Raw genomic sequence first — 21,390 nt, forward strand, 5'->3', positions numbered from 1 at the left:
TATGTAGAGGCTTTCAAGGTCCTCTATGGTAGGCTCATATCTTGCTTCTCATTTTCTCCTACTTCTAATGTCCCTACTATTTGTCTTTCTAAGCAAGGATTGATCTTCTTACCCTGGGTCCTCCTTCTTGTTTAGCTTCTTTAGGTGTACAGATATTAGTATGTTTATGCTATCTTATCATATAGGTCTATTATCCACTTATAAGTGAGTATATACCATGTGTGTCTTTCTGCTTCTGGGATACCTCACTAAGGATGATCTTTTCTAGGTCCCACCATTTACCTGCAAATTTCATGATTTCCTTGTTTTTAATTGTTGAGTAATATTCCATTGTGTAAATGTACCACAATTTCTGTATCCATTCCTCAACTGAGGGACATCTAGGTTGTTTCCAGGTTCTGGATACTATGAATAAAGCTGCTACAAACATGGTTGAACAAATGTCCTTGTTGTGTACTTAAGCATCTTTTGGATAAATGCCTAGGAGTGGTATAGCTGGATCTTGAGGAAGCACTAATTCCTAATTGTCTGAGATAGCGCCAGATTGATTTCAAAACTGGTTGTACAAGTTTATATTCCCACCAGCAGTGGAGGAGGGTTCCCTTTTCTCCACAACCTCTCCAGCATGTGATGTCACTTGAGTTTTTGATCTTAGCCATTCTGATGGGTTTAAGATGAAATCTCAGGGTCATTTTGATTTGCATCTCCCGAATGGCTAAGGACGTTGAGCATTTCTTTAAGTGTTTTTCTACCATTCTACAATACTCTACAGAGAGTTCACTGTTTATCTCATTATCCATTTTTTAATTGGATTACTTGATTTGTTGCGGTTTAACTTCTTGTGTTCTTTATATATACTGGATGTTAGCCCTCTGTCAGATAAAGGGTTGGTGAAGATTCTTTCCCAGTCTGTAGGCAGTCATTTTTGTTTTGACGACAGTGTCTTTTGCTTTGCAGAAGCTTTTCAGTTTCATGAGGTCCCATTTATTGATTGTTGCTCTTAGAGCCTGTGCTGCTAGTGTTCTGTTCAGGAAGTTATCTCCTGTGTCAATGAGTTCTAGGGTCTTCCCCACTTTTTCTTCTAACAGGTTAAGTGTGTCTGATTTTCTGTTGAGGTCTTTGATCCACTTGGTCTTTAGTTTTGTGCAGGGTGATAAATATGGGTCTATTTTCATTTTTCTGCGTATAGACATCCAGTTGGACCAGCACCATTTGTTGAAGATGCTGTCTTTTTTCCATTGAATGTTTTTGGCTTCTTTGTCAAAAATCAAGTATTCATAGGTGTGTGGGTTTATTTCTATTCGGTTCCATTGATCCACTATTCTGTTTCTGTGCCAATACCATGCAGTTTTTACTACTATTGCTCTCTAGTACAGCTTGAGATCAGGGATGGAAATACCTCCAGATGATCTGTTGCAGTACAGGATCATTTTGGAAATTCTGGGTTTTTTGTTTCTCCATATGAAGTTGAGAATTTTTCTTTCAAGGTCTGTAAAGAATTGTGTTGGTATTTTGATGGGAATTTCATTGAATCTGTAGATTGCTTTTGGAAGAATGGCCATTTTCACTATGTTAACCCTACCAATGTATGAGCACGGGAGATCTTTCCATCTTCTGAGATCTTCTTCAATTTCTTTCTTCAGATACTTGAAGTTTTTCTCAAACAGGTCTTTCACTTGCTTGGTTAGAGTCACACCAACGTATTTTATGTTATTAATGGCTATTGTGAAGGGCGTTGTTTCCTTAATTTCTTTCTCGGCCCTACTGTCTTTGGTATACAGGAGGGCTTCTGATTTTTTTGAGTTGATTTTGTATCCAGCCACTTTGCTGAAGGTGTTTATCAGCTGAAGGAGTTCTCTGGTTGAATTTTTGGGGTTACTCATATATACTATCTTATCATCTGCTAATAGTGATACTTTGACTTCTTTTTTTCTGACTTGTATCCCCTTGATCTCCTTTAGTTGTCTTATTGCTCTGGCTAGGACTTCAAGTACTATGTTGAAGAGGTATGGAGAGAGTGGGCAGCCTTGCCTTGTCCCTGATTTCAGTGGGATTGATTTAAGTTTCTCTCCATTGAGTGTGATGTTGGCTATAGGCTTGCTGTATATTGCCTTTACTATGTTTAGTTATGTGCCTTGTATTCCTGATCTCTCCAAGACTTTAAACATGAATGGGTGTTGTACTTTGTCAAATGCTTTTTCAGCATCTAAGGAGATGATCATGTGGTTTTTCTCCTTCAGTTTGTTTATATGGTGGATTACATTGATGGGTTTCCATATATTGAACCACCCTTGCATGCCTGGGATGAAGCCTACTTGGTCATGGTGAATGATATCTTTGATGTGTTCTTGGATTCAGTTTGCCAGTATTTTATTGAGTATTTTTGCATCAATATTCATGACAGATAGGTCTGAAGTTCTCTTTTTTTGTTGGGTCTTTGTGTGGTTTAGGTATCAAAGTGACTGTGGCTTCGTAAAATGAGTTTGGTAGTATTCCTTCTGTTTCTATTTTATGGAATAGTTTGAACAGAATTGGAGTTAACTCTTCTCTGAAGGTCTGGTAGAATTCTGTGCTGAAACCACCTGGCCCTGGCCTTTTTTTTGGAAGAGAGACTGTTGATGACCACTTCTATTTCCTTGGGGGATATGGGACTATTCAATCTTTCTACCTGATCTTGACTTAATTTAGATAGATGGAATCTATCAAGAAAATTGTCCATTTCATTTAGATTTTCAAATTTTGTGGCATATAGACTTTTGTAGTAAGGCCTAATGATTGTTTGGATTTCCTCTGTAGTCTGTAGTTATGTCCCCGTTTTCATTTCTGATTTTGCTAATTTGGATATTTTCTCTCTACCTTTTAGTTAGTTTGGCTAAGGGCTTGTTTATCTTGTTGATTTTCTTAAAGAACCAGCTCTTGGTTTCATTGAATCTTTGAATAGTTTTATTTGTTTCTAATTGATTGATTTCATCCCTGAGTTTGATTATTTCCAGCCATCTACTCCTCTTGGAGTATCTGCTTCTTTTTTTTTTCTAGGGCTTTCAGTTGGGCCATTAAGTTGCTTGTATGAGAAGTTTCAGATTTCTTCTTGGAAGCACTTAGTGCTATGAGCCTTCCTTTTAGCACTGCCTTCATTGTGTCCCATAAGTTTGAGTATGTTGTGCTTTCATTTTCACTGAATTCTAGGAAGTCTTTAATTTCTTTCTTTATTTCTTCCCTAACCAAGCTTCCACGTATGTGCAGGCTTTTTGCTGTTTCTGTTGTTGTTGAGGTCCAGTTTTGACCATGATGGTCAGATAGGATACAAGGGATTATTTCAATCTTCTTGTATCTGCTGAGGCTTGCTTTGTGACCAACTATATGGTCTATTTTGGAGAAGGTTCCATGAGGTGCTGAAAAGAAGGCATATTCTTTTGATTTGGGGTGAAAAGTTCTGTAGACATCTAGTAGGTCCATTTAATTTAGAGCCTCTGTAAATGGCCTTATTTCCCTGTTTTGTTTCTGACCGGATGATCTGTCCCTTGGTGAGAGTGGAGTGTTGAAGTCTCCCACTATTAAGGTGTTGGGATCAATGTGTGATTGCAGTTTTAATAATGTTTCATTTACAAATGTAGGTGGTCTTATATTTGGGGCATAGATGTTCAAAATTGTGATGTCCTCCTGTTGGAATTTTCCTTTGCTGAGAAGGCAGTGACCTTCCTCATTTTTTTGATTAATTTTGGTTGAAAGTCTATTTTATTAGATATTAGGATCACTACCCCAGCTTGTTTTCTGGGTCCATTTGCTTGAAAAATATTTTTCCAGTCCTTTACTCTGAGGAGGTATTTATCTTTGTTGCATAGGTGTGTTTCTTGGATGCAGCAGAATGTTGAATCCTGTTTCTGCAACCATTCTGTTAGTCTGTGTCTTTTTATTGCAGACTTGAGTCTGTTGATGTTGATAGATAATAGTGACCAATGACTGTTTGTTCCTTTTATTGTAGAGTTGGTGGTCTTACTGTGATTCATTGCTTGTTTTCTTTTAATTTTTGTTCGGAGATTATCTGTATCCTATATTTTCTTTGGTGTAGTTATTTTCATTGGATTGGAGTTTTCCTTCTAGTATCTTCTGCAGGGATAGGTTGCTGTGTAGATATTGCTTAAATTTAGTTTTGTCAAGGAATATTTTGTTTTCTCCATCTATGTTGATTGAAAACTTTGTGGGTATAGTAGTCTGGGTTGGCATCTGTGTTCCCTTGAAGACTGTGTGACCTCCACCCAGGCCCTTCTGGCTTTCATAGTTTCTGATGAGAAGCCTGTTGTGATTCTGATTGGTCTACCTTCATATGTTACTTGACCTTTTTCCCTTTCTGCCTTTAATTTTTTTCTTTGTTCTGTAGTTTTAGTGTTTTGACTACAATGTGACGTGAGGTATTTCTTTTCTGGTCTAGTATATTTGGTGTTCTGTAGGTTTCTTGTTTGTGTATGGACATCTCTTTCTTTAAGTTGGAAATTTTCTTCTATCATTTTCTTAAAAATATTTTCCGGTCCTTGGAGCCTGGAGTCTTCTTTTTCAACTATTCCTATTATTCTTAGGTTTTGTCTTTTCATGGTGTCCTTGATTTCTTGGATGTTTTGTGTTTAGGACTTTTCTGATTTTACTTTTTCTTTGAGAGAAGTATCAATTTCATCAGTGTAACTTCACCACTGGAGATTCTCTCTTCCATCTCTTGTATTCTATTGGTGATGCTTACCTTTGTGGTTCCTGATCTTTTCTCCAAGTTCTTCATTTCCAGGGTTTTCTCTGTTTGTGTTTTCTTTATAGATTCTAATTCTGTTTTCATGCTTTGCACCATTTCCTTCATGTGATTGAATGTGGATTCTTGTCTTTCTATAATGCCTCCTATTTTTTTTTTTTGTTTCCTCTCTATATGCCACTAATTGTTCCTCTACATGGGCAGTTATATTCTTCTGTATTTCTTTGAGAACTCAGTTCATTTCCTCTTTTTGTTCCTCTAATAACTGCATAAGCATAGCTTTAACGTCATTTTCCTGTGTTTCTGCTGAATTAAAATATCCTCTGATTTTGGGGGTTGCTGGTGGAGCCATAATGTCCTGATTTTTGTTGGGTGAGTTCTTACGCCGACCTCTGGCCATTTGCTTACATGTAACCTTCACTGTTTGCTCCTTGAGTTTGAACTTCAGACTAGAACCGTCTTTCTCTGGTGTTTGGAGTATTCTTCAGGAAGATCAGGGAGGTCCAGTGGTTTAAGAGTGTGAGTTGTTGCTTCAGCTGTGCCTGAAGGAGGAAAAGCTGCTGGTGCAGAATCTATATTGCGGGGGAGTAAGCGTGTTTGTGTGTGTGTGTGTGTGTGTGTGTGTGTGTGTGTGTGTGTGTAAGTATGTCTTGAAGGAGAGTGCTAGAGAGTGTAGGTGCTTGGGATATGGGGTTTGGGAGCAAGCGTAGGAGGGGATGTGGATGCTACTGCTGTTAGCAAGTGAAGATTGCGGGTGCAAAGCCCCTTTCCCCGGATTTCCTGAATACTGGATGGTCTACAGTCTGGGGTGGGCTCTGCGGGCTGGACTCCGAGGTCTGTGGCTGATGCTTCGGGCGGGACACGTACTCTTTTTTGGGCTCTGTTTGCCCGGTCCTGTGCTTTGTGCTAGAAGCTGTGAGCACAGCAGGCTGGACTCTGCTCTCTGAGCTGGGAAGCGCTATGTGCTTCCCCTGCCGCCTCCTCCTCAGGCAAGGCTAGAGATTGAGGTTGTGGGGGAAATGCCAGGGGTTTGAGTGTTCTCAGTCTCAAATCTCAAGAAGGGAGATCTGTGCTTGGAGGAGGCAGCACTGTGCTCTTTGCAAGTTGCTGTATGCACTGCGGGCTGCCTCCTCTGTCTTTGCTGCAGGCTGCAGTACTTCTGCCTCTCCCTCCCTGCTGGCTGCAGTACCTCTGCTGCAGCTTCCGCCCATTACGGGGAAAGTGCCCAGGAATCGATTCCCCAGAAGTCCATGGAGATGTCCACGGTTGACCTGTGCCCTATTGGACTCCGTTCAGGGTTTGTCCCCCTTCTCTCCAGACAACTCAGTGTCGTTGTTTTTGGTTCCACAGCACCTCCACTCACCAATTTGGAATTTCAGCTCCTCTGAATAGGGTGCGATCTGTTCGCTGCCATCTTGGATCTCCAACGTTTCAATTCTTAATACCAATGCTCCAAATGCAAGGGAACCCACATTTTTAAAAGAAATGTGACTACAACTTAGATCACAGATTGAACCTCACACATTGATTGTGGGAGACTTCAATACCCAACTCTTAATGATAGACACGTATCCAGACAAAAAACTACATAAAGAGATAATAGAACTAGCAGACTTTATGAATCAAATGGCCATAGCAGGTATCTTCAGACCTTTTTACCCTCCCCTACACAAAACCAACCAAACAAAAAACTCTTTTTTTAGCACCTCGTGGAACATTCTCAAAAAATTGAACATATCCTTGGTCACAAAGCAAGTCTCAACAGATACAAAAAAAATTGAAATAACCCCCTGTAACCTTTCAGACCACCAAGGATTAAAGCTGGATATCAGCAAGAAAAAGAACAGAAAGTGTAAAAACCTATGGAAAGTTAAACAACTTCCTACTGAACGACTTGAAGGTCAAGGCAAAAGACTTCTGAGAATTCAAAGAAAATGAAGACACAACATACCCCAACTTATGGGACACAATGAAAGCGGTGATAAGAGGAAGTTCATTAAGTGCCTTCATGAAGAAATTAGTGAGGCCTGGAAGTAGTGGTGCATGCCTTTACTTCCAACACTTGTGAGGCTGAGGCAAGTGGATCTCTGTGAGTTCAACACCAGCTTGATCTGTAGAGCAAGTTCCAGGACACCCAGGGCTACACAGAGAAACCCTGTCTCAAGTAACAAAACAAAATGAAACAAAAAAGAAATTAGTGGGATCTTATCATAGCAACTTAACAACACACCTGGAAGCTCTTGAACAAAAAGAAGCTAAAGCACCCAAGAGAAGTAGATGGCAGGAAATAATCAAACTCAGGGCTGAAATCAACAAAATAGTAACAGAGAACAATACAGAGAATCAATGAAACAAAGAGTTGGTTCTTTGAGAAAATCAACAAGATAGACAAACCCTTAGCCAAACTAATTAAAAGGCAGAGAGAAAATATCGAAATTAACAAAATCAGAAACAAAGAGGGGGATATAACAACAGACACTGAGGAAATCCAGAGAATCATTAGGTCATACTTGAAAAACCTGTACTTCACAAAATTGGAAAATACAAAAAAAAATGGACAATTTTCTTGAAAGATAACACTTAGCAAAGTTAAATCAAGATTAGATAAGCAATTTAAATAGGCCTATAACCCCTGAGGAAGTAGAAGCAGTCCTTAAAAGTCTCCCAACCAAAAAAAGCCCAAGGTCAGATGATTTTAGCAAATATTTTTACCAGACTTTTAAAGAAGAACTATCATCAATACTCCTCAAACTAATCGACAAAATAGAAACAGAAGTAACATTCCCAAATTCATTTTATGAAGCCACAGTCACTCTGATACCTAAACCAAACAAGGATTCAATAAAATAAGAAAATTACAGACCAATTTCCCACATCGACATTGATTCAAAAATACTCTCAAATTGAATAAAATACTTGCAAATTGAATCAAAGACCACAGCAAAAACATCATCCACCATGATCAAGTAGGCATCATCCCAGAGATGCAGGGATGGTTAACCTTATGAAAATCTGTCAATGTAATCCACCATATAAACAAACTGAAAGAACACACACACACACACACACACACACACATTCATCTCATTAGATGCTGACAAAGCATTTGACAAAACCCAACACCCCTTCATGTTAAAAAGTCTGGGAGAGATCAGGGATGCAAGATGCCTGCATAAATATAACAAAGGCAACATACAGCAAGGAATAGCCCACACTGAACTAAACGGAGAGAAACCTACAGAAATTCCACTAAAATCAGGGACAAGGCAAGGCTGCCCACCCTCTCCATATCTATTCAGTACAGTACTTGAAGTCCTAGCTGGAGCAATAAGACAACTAAAGGAGATTAAGGGGATACAAAATGGAAGGGAAGAAGTCAAAGCATTGTTACTGGCAGATGATATGTTAGTATAACATAAGTGGCCCCAAAAATTTTAGCAGGGACCTCTGACAGCTGATAAGCACCTTAAGGGAAGTGATTGAATACAAGATTAACTCAAAAAAAAATCAGTACCCCTTCTAAATACAAAGAACAAATCGTCTGAGAAAACAAAACAAAACAAAAACAACCCAAGACCCTTCACAATAGCCACAAACAATAAAAATATCTTGCAGTAATCTAACCAAGCAAGTGAAAGACCTATATGATAAAAACTTGACATCTTTGAAGATGGAAATTGAAGAAGCTATCAGAAGATGGAAAGATATCCCATGCTCATGGATCAATAGGATTAATATAGTAAAAATGACCATCCTACGAAAGCAATCTACACATTCAACACAATCCCATCCAAAGCCCAACACAATTCTTTTTTTTTTAAGATTTATTTATTTACATATATGAGGACTCTATTTGTATGTATATCTGCATGTCAGAAGAGGGCATCAGATCCCATTGTTTAGATGGTTGTGAGCCATGATGTGGTTGCTGGTAATTGAACTCAGGACTTCAGGACAAGCAGCCAGTACTCTTAACCACTGAGCCATCTCTCCAGCTCTCCAACACAATTCTTTACAGACAATACCCAACTTTACATTGAAAGCCAAAAAGCCCAGGATAACTAAAACAATCCTGTATAATAAAAGAACTTCTGGAGTTATCATCATCCCTGATATCAAGCTGTACGACAGGGATATAGTAATAAAAACCTCATGGTATTGGCATAAAAACAGACACGTTGATCAACAGAACTGAATCAAAGACTCAGATGTAAACATAACTATGGACACCTGATTTTTGATAAAGAAGCCAGAAATAAACAATGGAAAACAAAAGCATCTTCAACAAATGGTGGTGGTCTATTTGGATGTCAGTAAGTAGAAGGACGCAAATAGATCCATATTTATCACCTTACACAAAATTCAACCCCAAGTGGATTAAAGACCTTAATGTAAAATCGGATACATCGAACCAGATAGAAGAGAAAGTGGGGAATAGCCTTGAACTCATTGGCACAGGAGATAAGTTACTAAACAGAACACCAATAGGGCAGGCACTAAGATCAATAATTAATAAAAGAGACGTCATGAAACTGAAAAGCTTCTGTTAAGCAAGTGACCCAGTCAATAGGACAAATGGCAGCCTACAGAATGGGAAAAGATCTTTACCATCCCTACATTCGACAGATGGCTAATATCCAAAATATATAAAATCTCAATAAACTGGACATTAAGAAATTGAATAATCTAATTAGAAAAACAGTGTACAGATCTAAAGAGATAATTCAACAGAGGAGTCTCAAATGGCTGTGAAACACTTAAATGCTCAACATCTTTAGCAATCAGGGAAATGCAAATCAAAATGATTTTGAGATTCCATCTTGTATCTGTCAGAACAGCTCAGATCAAAAACACAAGTGACAGTTCATGCTAGCGAGGATTTCTGTGAGCAGATAATACCTCAAGTAGAGAGACTGAGACACCAACCCAGCCACAGAACCTTCGACCTACAGTTCGTTCTGCCTGCAGAGTGTTCTGGGACAGGAGCCTAGATAAATCATCATCAAAGAGACCAGAGAAACTTCATCCAGAGACTAATGGGGGCAGATCCAGAGCCCCACAGTCAAACATGAGGTGGAGCTCAGGAGGTCTGTGGAGGAGAGGCTGAAGGAAGGACTGCAGGAACCAGAAGGGCCAGGGACACACTACAAGAACATGGCCCACAGACTCACCTGACCAGGATTCTGGGGAGGCACAGAGATCAGGGAGCCTGTAGGTGTCTGACCTAGGTCTTCTGCATATATGTTATGGCTGAGTAGCTTGGTATTCTTGTGGGAATTCTCACATGGGAGTAGGGACTGTCTCTGACTCTTTTGCCTACTTGTGGGCCCCTTTTCCTCCTACTAGGTTGCCTTTTGCGGCCGTGACGTGAGGGTATGTGCCTGATCTTACTGTAATTTGTTATGGCCCATTTGGTTGATGTTCCTGGGAAGCCTGCTTCCCGCCCTTCCCTGCCCCCACCTGAGGGGAAGGCAGAGAAGGGGTGGATCTTGGCAAGAGGATAGGTGGGGGAGAGACTTAGGAGGAGGGGAAAGAGGAAAAACTTAAGAACGTAATATATGAAAGAAGAAAAAAGAAGTCATGAGATGGGAATTCTTTATCTTCTGATTTTCTGATTGCAAAAACTGTCCAACCTTCTTCCATTCCACAGGCTTATTTCGTTGATGATTCATCTAAGGGTACAGGAGGGAGTCATGTTCCAGATAGTCATCGATCTACTGACACTTCTTCCTCAGCCCCACAGGCAGAACTGGCTCTTTTGATTCCTCTATTAGTGAGGGAAATACCCAAGCTGGTGATGCACTAACCTGCCCCATTTTTACTGTTGAAGAAAGCGGGCAAGGGGTGTACATCTGTCATTGCAGATATATCCACTGAAACATGGACTCTTCTTCATCTTCATCTCCAGCCCACCCATCAGGGATGAAGATGGAGGTGAGGAGACAGTAGAAGTCACAAGAAAAATAGCAAGCCTCCAGGTAAAGAACAAAATAACGGGTCAACCTTATCTGTTGGTATAATATTCTTTTGAAATGTATGAACCTTACCCTTGTTCATTCAAATGCTGATTTCTCCCACCACTCTCTGGTTTCCATCCAGATATTGCACTGTGATACTTACTCTAAGCATCCTGTCTCAACTGTGTTGTAAACAGGCCAAGATAAAACAACTAGCCACAATGTTGTACAAAGGGAGGAGCCAGAGAACAGGAAAGAGGGGAGGAGCCAGGGGGCAGGAAATGAGTGGGAGAAGGGGCGAGAGGAGAGCTAGGAGAGAGAGCTGGAGAGGTCTTGGAACAACGTAGAGAAATGGACTGTACCTAATATATCACAAAAAGCAAGTATAATGGGTAAAATCTAAATGTTAGGAAACTGTGAGGGCTTGGAGGTTTAGGAGGGAGTAACTATTGCCCAGCATTGTGTTCTAGGTTAATAAACCCAGTGTCTGTGTGGTGGTTTGGTTATACAGCTGTTTAAGATTAACAGCAAGTTTTACCAGAAGATATATCAATAGTAAATATTAGCATCACCTACAACACTTATCCTCAGAAATCAAGTCTGCCCCCCTAGGCCAAAGGAAGGCTCTATGCACCAAGGGAGAAGTTACTTTACTGACATCTCTGTGTTTATGGCTGGACCCTGGATTGTAATAGACTTCACTCATCTGGAGAAAGGACTTTAATTTTTCCTTAGGATTTAAATCACTTCCCATTTGCATCACAAGGCAAATATGGGATTACATTCTATAAGATGCTGGAACTACTAATTATATGGGTCTCTTTTCAAGCTGTTCTCTAGATTTTTCTGATCAATATAATAATGTAACTAACAGTACCAGACATAGTTTGGATCCCTGTTCTTGGTGGCAGAGTATTACACACAATACTTTCACCACTCTAATGGTTGGGGTGATTATAATTTGCTTGTTTATGGGATACTCATGAATCAAATGACAATTAGATTTATGTACAACACCTCTAGTCAAAAGCAAGCTGGACATCCTGCTATTAAAAAACAAAAAAGGAAGAGATGTCAGAACACCGTCCAAGAATGGAGCTGTGCAAGGGGAGTCCTCAAAGCACAGAATTATACTCAGAATGTGTTTTCATGCCACAACCAGGTGTAGCAGATAGTGTACTTCAACTGTTGTTATTCATATGCTTGTATGGAAAAACATTTTTTCCACATGTGGCTTGCTCTTGTGATTAAACACCTTACTCAGGTGATTCTTAACCCTCAAAGCATAAATTGTCAGATGCTCTGAATAAAGTGGGCTATTTCTAGTCTGCCTCTCTTTCAGGGTCCCCGCTCCCAGGTTCATGCTGTCAACCAGCGCAGTGAACAGCAGAGTCATATTATTCACACACACATGAAAACTGTCCCCCCTCATTGGTTGCATCTAGTAGATACTTACTGCTTGAAGTCCTAGAGACAGCCATTTGGCTATAAAGTTTCGTCACTTAGGAGTGAGGAAGGTTAATAAGATAGAAGGGCAGCAACTACAAGTAACGCGCCATGGCTTTGTACTTTTGGCAGAGTACAAAATTTCTAGAATAACCTTTTTTCTTCAAATCTAACCCTTCTGATAGAGCTAGCATGAGCTGGTGGGTGGGAGGGTCGTTTCTCACTTCCCTTTCCAGTTCCTAGCCCCTATCTCTGTGCACTCAGTCCAGCTTCTCAGACTCTTCCTTACATCTGCTCGAGAGAAGACTATTTGATCTCAAAATGTACTTAAGCAGGCTGATCCTTAACTGGTTTTTATCTATTAAAATATAAATGCTCCTTTTATGGATGAAAATATTACTCAGTCATAACCCAACTAAGCTTGCTCAGTGGGCACAGGGCTCTGGGTCCAATCCCAGCAGTGAAAACAAAACAATTCACAGACTGTTTGCAGCTGGATGTCTCCACAAAAAACCAAACTGTTCTTTTAGTGATGTTGACTATGAATGTCATTCTTGCGTCTCTGTATTCCAGGAAATAAAAAATGTTATGTCCTATAGATATTTACACTGAGACAAGAACGGAGAGGACAAGTGCTACACGAAGCCTCAAGAAACGTGGAAGAATCTGAATGTGGTTTATTTGCCACTAACGTTAATGGTATTAATTTCTTTGACTCATTAAAGAGCCATGAAAAGGAAAGAGGCTAACTCTTTAGCCTCCGGAGGCCCAGTCATGTAGAGAAACCTTTTTTTCTTCGTTTCAGTAACAAAAAGTATGCACAATTCATTAAAAATTTAGACAAGGGTTTATGTTATATTTATTTATTCTCCAGCTTATACAAACTGGATGTAGAAGCATAAACATAGTACATTTCTACCATCTTCAACAAAAATATAACCAATATGTACAATTATTGTATTAAAAATACAAAAGGGATACAGACTCCACCAATGTCTTTCTAAAAGACATACAGGTACAAGTAGTATCAAAAGTATGAGGAAATCACCAGTTAATTTTACATTCTGCACTTGACATCACAGAGCGAACTGATATTAGCAGTCCTATGTTCTACAATTACTTAATGTTTAGATAACATCTGTGCAATTTGTGATAGAGCTAGATTTTTGTCTTTCTATATGCACATGAGGTCCATAGCCTATAGAGTAAACCTGGCAGTAATGCATATTACATGTAAAATTACAAATGCGTAAGTGACCATGTGATACATAAGTAGACAGACGTCATGACATAGAAGAGAATTATTAAATAAAGCACTGACATTGTTTGACACAGTGAAAAAACACTGCAATTCGACCTTTAAATTTGAAGCTACGTTTATGTACTGATCAATATGATCAGCTGAATCTCATGGAAAATCCAAGACCAGCAGCCCCTCACATGAGTACTACTCGGATTGGCAGCCTTCACTCTTCCGGAGTCTGTGCAAAAGCAACACAAAAATACAACGGTGGGGTCATTTTCAGTCCTTCTAGGGTTAATAGCAGCTGTGAGCAGATGGGCGCTACATTTAGGCCTTCTCTTATGCAGCGTCCACGAAGCCACTTACAGGTCAGTCTTTGGTGACTAACCCACCTTGAAAAGGCTGGTGTATTTAACCACGTTTGTGACCTTTAACCATGTTTAAAGACATACTCTCTGGTGCCAATTCAACAAGGGGAGGCTGTCTTGAAAGAGCAGTACGAACAGCTGGCATTTGCTCCAACACCCCAAGCTGCTTCACTGCGATGCTATCCAGTTATAAAATGTTTCTTTCTTTTAAAAAATAAAAATGAGAGCTCTAAAAGTCTAAATTAACAAAACTCAAAAAAAAAAAATCAATAAAGAACATCAACACAACAACAACAAGAAACCAACCATAACTTAAAAACAGGGGTTGCCATCCATTGTAACTGAGCAGGACACACTCTCAAATAACTCTGCCCTGCCTCATAAGGCTCAGACAGGACACAAGTCCTAGGTCCCCCCTGGCCATGTGCAAAGAGTTTTACATTAGAGCCTCACCCACTGGGGAAGGAGCAGGTGAGCAGTCTTGGTATTTAAGTAATTGGCTAACGTTTGATGCTTCTGGGATAGGGCACTTCACAGGCAAGGCCAGAAGGACGTGGAAGACAGGGTCACTGCCAGGTCTCCCCTTGGTGCGGCCATACCCTGTCCGGCATATTTGGTTTTTCAGAAACCTAGGCTGGCAATCCTACTTAAGGTTCAAAATAATACTGTAATCATTACATGGATATAACATTTACTCTCTGAACACAATCTTTAAACTTATTTTTTTTTTAAAGAATATTGTAAACAAGTGGACAAGCACTGTACTCAAAGGATTTCATATCTGTCTTTGTCTTCCTTGGTGGGTTCAAGACCCCAAGTAGTTCAAAGGCTAGAGTTTCTCATCATCCAAATGAGATCGAGGGCTAGGACTGGATTGAAATCTAAGAGGAAGATTGAAAACTCCTTCCAGGCATGGAGAAGTGCAGCCAGAGGGAATCACCTCATGATGATCTTGGAATTCGGAATGATACTGTGTGATGTGGCAGGCAGCAGCTTGGAAACTGCTGGGCTGTGCATTTCAAGCAACAAGTCTGCAAAGTGCCAGGGCAATTTCTTCACAGTATTTCACATGCAAAGGGGAAAGGAAGGAAGGGAGAAGAAGCCCCATGCTGCTTTAAGGCAGGGAAGGAGGCAAACTGGTCCACCATCCTCAGGATGCGCGTGCCAAGGCTCCAGTGCTTGGGACGTCTTCTTGTGCTCTCCTACGAGTGGCTCACTCTGGATCAAGAAGCTTGTGCCTAAACAGCAGACACCTGTTCATCTTCTGCAAACACAGCGAGAGAAACCGAAATAAATAAAAAGTCAACACGTAGAAAAGTTTTTGTGTGTGCTAGCTCTGTTCACTTAAGTTAATAAAAATACACATTTAAAGAAGCTCACTTAAACCCCTTGCATTTCTGGCAAGCAACTTCGTAATTTTAAAAGTTTAAAAATGGGGGTATCACCAGGTACAATGGTGTATACCTTTACTCTCAGCACTTGGGAGGCAGAAGAAGGCAGATCTCCAAGTTTGGGGCCAGCATGGTTTACAGAGAAAGTTCCGGGACAACCAGGGCTACACAGAGAAACTTTATCTCAAAATAAAACAAAACCAAAGCAAAAAACAAAATGGGTACATCATGTAAATCTTTAAACCCATACACAAACTACGTATAATAAAATCCACATAAATATTTTAGGGGTGGGTTGAGACCTGTTTTTTCCATGTAGCCCTGGCTTCTCCCGTAACTCCCACTGTAGGCTGGCCTTGAACACAAAGGGATCCTCCTGCCTCTGCTTCCCAAATTCTGGGATTAAGTTTGTGTACCATCATACCTGGCTTATGCACACTATTAAAAAGGCAGGTAGATATGTTCATTCAAGTCTATAATTCCAGCACCCAGGAACTGAGGCAGGAGGGAGGATCTGAAGCCAGTGTGGCCTGTATTAAAAACAATTGTGATGGCCAGTCTAGGTCGTCAACCTGACAGACCTGGAAAGAGGAAACTTTGATTTGAGAAATTGCCTCCATTAGAGTGGCCTACTGGACATTTTCTCAACTGTTATTTGATATAGGAAGGCCCAGCCCACTGCAGGAGGTATCCTCACTAGGAAAGTGGGTCTGGACTGTACAGGAAAGGTAGCTGAACGTAAGCCTGGGAGTAATCTGGTAAGCAGTGCTTCCTCATTATCTCTGTTACAGTTCGTGTTCCGACTTCCCTGAATGATGGACTGTTATCTGGAATGTAAGATGTAATGTACACTTTCCTTCCCCAGTTCTTTTGGTCAGAATGCTTTTATAACAGCAACCAACTAAGATAACAATAAATAAATAATGTACACTGTGTGCTTACTGGTTGGAAAGCTGTTAGTTACTTAAGTTGTAAACCAAGATGTATTTTCTAAGATTTATTTTTAACTATATGTACGCCCATTTCTGTGTGAGGCATATGCACAGTTGTCCATGGGAGCCAGAAGAAATAAGTAGATTTCCTGGAGTAATATTTTAGGCAGTTGTGAGCCACACCTACATGGGTGTTGGAAAATGAACTTCGTTGCAAGATCAGCATATACTCTGAACCACAGAGCCATCTTTCCAGGCCTTCCTTTAAAAATTTTTTTAAAAAATTGTAGGCTGTGTGTCTGTGTGTGTACATGAGTGCCACAGTGTTGGGGGTTGGTCTGAAGCTCTGTATTCAAATACTAAATGCTGGCTCCCAGGACCTGGTTGCTGCCCAGATGCACACATTCTCAAGTACACTGAGTGATGCTGTATAAACTTTGTCCACCAATATTCTCTGATTGGTTAAATAAGGTCGCTGACAGCCTGTAACTGGGCAGAAGAGAAAGAAATAGGCAGAGCTTAGGTTCTCAGGCCTGGAGGTCAAAGAAGGACCACGAGGCTGGGAGAAGGTGAGAGAGAAGCAGGAGAGGAAACTAGAGAGAAGAAAGTCGCCATGGGGCAGGATGGACCTTGAGCAGGCCATGAGGGCTGGCTGGCCTGATGGAACAGAAGCATTCCAGGCAGGAACAATTAACGCAAGTAACTTGGGGTGTGTACCTGGGAAACAGCAAAATAGCTCAAAGGGTTGATATCTGCCCAGTTATGATGCTTTAAAGCTTTTACAAATTCAAAAGCTCCCTGTGCCTTTCATTCGAGAACTAAATGGTCTGAAGTAGGGTAGAAAACTCCGATATTTAGAAGCACAACTCCAGTCATGTCCATACCTTCTTACAAGTGAATCTAATAATTGCTGTACTTCTCATTTTTATTATTATTATTATTATTATTATTATTATTAGTTTTTCGAGACAGGGTTTTTCTGTGTAGCTCTGTCTGTCCTGGACTCACTCTGTAAACCAGGGCTAGCCTCAAATTCAAGAGATCCACCTGCCTCTGCATCCTGAGTGCTGGGTTTACAGGTGTGTGTCCCAACAGCCAGCCGCTGCACTTCTTAAACCATAGAGAAGTTCTTCCCAAGAAAGAGGAAAAAAACAAAAAAGCAAACATATAAACAACAAACTCCAAACCCCATCTACATCAGGCAGTTAAAAGTCCCGGGGCCACCGCCCTCACCTTCCTAAGCTGCTCAAGTGGGAATCAGAGCGGGCAGTGGGGCACCCCAGGAGCCGGATTTTGGGGTGGGGGAAGCCTACCTTCCTCCTCAGCTCCGGAGGCGAAGCCTTGTGGTTGGAAGGGTGCAAGGCGTGGGTCTGCATCGCTGGGCTTGTGCCACTGCGGCTTGCTGCCTGACCGGCTGGCTGCGGGTGGCGTCTGGCCAGGTCCCGGGGCCTCGGTGGGTCGTGCCACCATGCGGGACCGCTGCAGGGCCACGTTGTAGTCAGGAGGTTTCCTGGCCGGGTGGCAAGGTCCCTCAGGGAAATCTGCAATGGGGATTCCCACGTATCCTGGAGGCGTGGGAGGCGGCTCTCGGTATCTGCCTTCCTTCCGTGCTGCAAAGACAGGGCAGGTGTCAGATCCAGGGCCTCTGCGGCTGCATAAGGTGCAGGGTGGAGGCACCATTCCAGATGGGGAACTAGGCAGTCTGCAGGAAAAACCCACCAGGTCCTTTCTGTGTAGTGGTGTAAGCACCAAACAAAGCTACTATTGCAAACCAGGGGAGTTCAACTAAAAATGGCTGACATTAAAATTGCTGAGCACCTAACCCTTAGCCCTACTGTGACTACTAAAACAAACAAGGCACAAGCCTGCAGCATATCAGCATGGGGTAAATATCCTTTCCTCTTCTCTTCCTGTACTGGAGAGGGAGAACAGTTCATGTTGGCTGAGTATTTCACAATATTATCAAATGGAGAACCAGCTCCATATTCCTCTAGGTCCCTAGGTTTCACTTTGGAAACCATTAAAATAAAATTAGAAGAATGGTACAGGATGACAATTTAGAAAGTCCTGGATTCCTCTGCTTTACTAAAAATTCATTTCGTTAATGAAAAACCATTAATCTATGTCCTGCAACATGAAATTTGTGAAGCTGGATACAATTCATGCTTTCTATTCTTGATTTTGTTAGGAACTAGAAACCATTTTTTCCTTCTCTTCAGCAATAAAAATTCTGAGAATTAGTTTGTTAACAGAAAACGTCTCAAAACAATCAGCCTAAGAACTCTGAACTGCTACCTCCTTACTCATCTTTTAGGGGTATTAAATTTGACATCCATGCGTCACTTTGTTATGTAGCCACATAACTTTTTCCTCACAAATACAAGTGATGCTTGTAGGGGTTATATTCTAGAAGTTCTTCTCTACGCCTGACAATCCACTCTGCAGTTCCCTTAGGCACATTCACACAGGCTGTGGAGAGTGGCCTGGAGACTGGGGGAAAGACAGTCTTTCCACCAGAAAGGGCACCAGCATCTTTCAGGTGCTCCCGATGCACTGGCACTGTCCTTTGCAGAAACCTCTTCCATCCTCAAGCTAACCCTACTAAGATAACACTACGGGGATTGGCTCAGTGGTTAAGAGCACTGGCTGCTCCTGCAGAAGACCTGGCTTCAAGTCCCAGCACCCACTTGGCAGCTCACAACTTTCTGTAACTCCAGATCCAGGGGATCCAGCACTCTCACACAGACATATATGTAGGCAAAACACCAATGCGCCAGACTAAAAATAAAGAAGCCATTAAAAAAAAAATAAAATTATGAAGCTCCTTTTAAGGATGAGCAGGCAGAGTGTCTGAAGTGTCATGGCAGGGACTCCAGGGCAGCCTGACACCCCACCCCCACCCTGAGCTTTTACTCATGTCTCACTTCTTCACTCCTGTTCTAGGACAGGCAAGGAATTGGTTGAGTGGAGAAACAGTGTGTCTGTGTGCATAACAGAAATCAACAACAACAACAACAACAAAAACCTCAATATACAAAGGACATAGAATTGTCAATACAATTCTAGGGGACAAGAGAATAACAAACTACTTTTGTAAGTTTCCACGAAAGGAAAACACTCCTCTGTGAAGAACAGAGGCGCCCACTTTAACTTTCAGGTGAAGTGAAAACAAAAGCAGAGATGGTAGCCACCATATCCACGTTACTGATCCTGGGGCTAGGCTTTATCGAATGTGTGACTGCGCGTCTCTGAGCACAAAACCCAGCTGCTAGGCCCTAGTCCTGTCACAGCTCTGACCACACAGCTGATGCCGAACAGTATGTGGCAATGGACAAACCGAGGGGGAGCCAACACCACAGCAATTACGCTACACCTACGGTTCAGGTGTGCCCCAGCGTTCCTTTTCCACACTCACCAATGAGCCCCTTTGCAGTGCTCGGCGTCACAGCTATGTGTGCGGGCATAGGTACAGGTTTAGCTTCCTCCGTAGTCACAGGCACCAGGCTACTGCTTTCCGCCTCAATGGAGACGTCCTTGCCCCCCCTTCGCTTGATAGTGCCTGTGTCTCCTTCTGAGTCTTCTCCCCAGTAGCCAGTGGAAGACGCCCAGCTTGCCCGGGACTGGGCCTGCTCCAGACTCTCTCTACTTTGATTCTGTCTGTTGTATTTTGTGCTATGATCAGAAAACATAATTTGGTCCATATGGCCACCAGAGGCCCATATTCCTGCAGCGTCCCCTGAATAGTCGAAGTGAGTATGCCCGAATGGCAGTGTTTCCCAGCTCCTCTGGTGCTGGATGGTCTGTATGTTGTCGTGGGAACCACTTGAACACGATGTCCAGCTCCCACGGCCACTGTCTGCAGCATCGAGGGAAGCGCGGTCCCCTTGGTCATGGGAGAGCTCTTCCGCACTAGGAGAGGAGATGACGGTCGCTGCGGCATATAGGCCTCGGCTTTCAGACCCTGGGGCATATGACCTACCCAGGAAAACAAAGAAAAGATGTGAGTCTGTTAAATACCCTTTTGCTGACTTCCTGTTTTGTTTTGAGACAGGCTCTTAGTTTGAAGTCTAGGCTGGCCTTGAACTCATGAACTTCCTACTTCAGCCTAAATGTTAGGATAATAACTACGCCACTACGCCTACAAAACATTTTTCCTCTAGTAAAATGACTTTCCTCCATCCCAGAGTGAGGAAGAAAGTACTCCTAACTGGGGTCAGAGTGGTGGGTTCTGCCATTTCGTTCATTCTGCTCCTTACAAAGCAAAGAGCCACTTGTTCCAGAAAAGGAGTACATTCCCAATAAGGCTTAAGATGGTAGAATATGCTCTGGTGACCCATGAAAGCAGCTCGGATGAAGACTAGGGTATGTCCTACTGTTACAGTCTTCTTCCAGCCCAGAGCCACAGTGACCTCCTCAGAATAAACATAGCTACAAAAGCAGACTGTACAACTAGAATAGCACTTAATAAGATACCCACAGCCGGAGAAAAGAAAGAATGCTTACCCTAAGCTGTATTGATCAGGCTCAATCAGGGCCCGGCGCTCCATCCTGCCCACACCTAGGTTGGTTTCCACAATGCTGACAGAATGCCTCTGGCGCCGTTCATCATGCAGAGAGACTGGCACGGAGTCAAAAGAAGAATTGCTGACGATACTGGATCGTGAAGAAATTTCACTGTGACCAGAATCTGAAAAATTATCCACAGTACCACTGGGAGCCAAGGAATAACCTGGATGAGAAACATAAATTCAGTAATTAGATGCTTTAGGCTTCTAAAATTAAACAGGTCCACCAAAAGAGCAAAAATTGTATTGTCGACAGTGAGATGGGGGTTTATTCACAATCTTACGAGTACCTAGTGACTGAGATTAAAATTTTACCCTAATAAAGTATAAGTTACTTAATTCAATGGTCAGAGAAAACTACTGTTATCCACCATAGATAATGAAGAAGAACCTATGGTGTGCCTTGACTATTCTTGCTTCCTTAGCTACAAAAGGCAGTAAACCCAGCTAAACACAGTTTAAAGACAGGGCACCTGAAAATTCCATTCACTCTGCCCATCAGTTGGCCATCAGGCTCAGCATCTGCTTTGACAGTCTGAATTTTACATAAGAAGTGGGAAATAGTAAGAGCTAGAGAGGACAGGAACTCCACAAGGAGAGCAACAGAACAAGATAATTTGAACACAGGGAACTTCCCAGAGACTCATACTCCAACCAAGGACTATCCGTGGAGATAGCCTAGAACCCTGACAATGCAGCCACTTCTGATGAGAACTGATAGACTAAGATCAGAAAGGAGAGGAGGACCTCCCC

General features: G+C 41.7%; 1 protein-coding gene across 8 annotated transcripts in view; it reads right to left on the reverse strand.

Moving 5' to 3' along the window:
- Nucleotides 1-12,991: 12,991 nt before the first annotated feature.
- The window catches only part of Rapgef2 (Rap guanine nucleotide exchange factor 2), a 221,891-nt gene continuing 213,492 nt past the window's right edge, over nucleotides 12,992-21,390 (reverse strand). For all 8 annotated transcript variants that reach the window (XM_055596549.1, XM_055596547.1, XM_055596548.1 and 5 more), the window contains 4 exons: nucleotides 20,576-20,801; nucleotides 19,488-20,047; nucleotides 17,386-17,682; nucleotides 12,992-15,013 (listed from right to left, as the gene is read on the reverse strand). In XM_055596549.1, the coding sequence (XP_055452524.1) occupies nucleotides 14,988-15,013; nucleotides 17,386-17,682; nucleotides 19,488-20,047; nucleotides 20,576-20,801 (1,109 nt within the window). In that variant the 3' untranslated portion in view covers nucleotides 12,992-14,987. The remainder of the gene's footprint in view (nucleotides 15,014-17,385; nucleotides 17,683-19,487; nucleotides 20,048-20,575; nucleotides 20,802-21,390) is intronic.

This window comes from Psammomys obesus, unplaced genomic scaffold, assembly GCF_907164565.1.
Source record: "Psammomys obesus unplaced genomic scaffold, mPsaObe1.curated_primary_1811, whole genome shotgun sequence".
Classification (NCBI taxonomy): domain Eukaryota; kingdom Metazoa; phylum Chordata; class Mammalia; order Rodentia; family Muridae; genus Psammomys; species Psammomys obesus.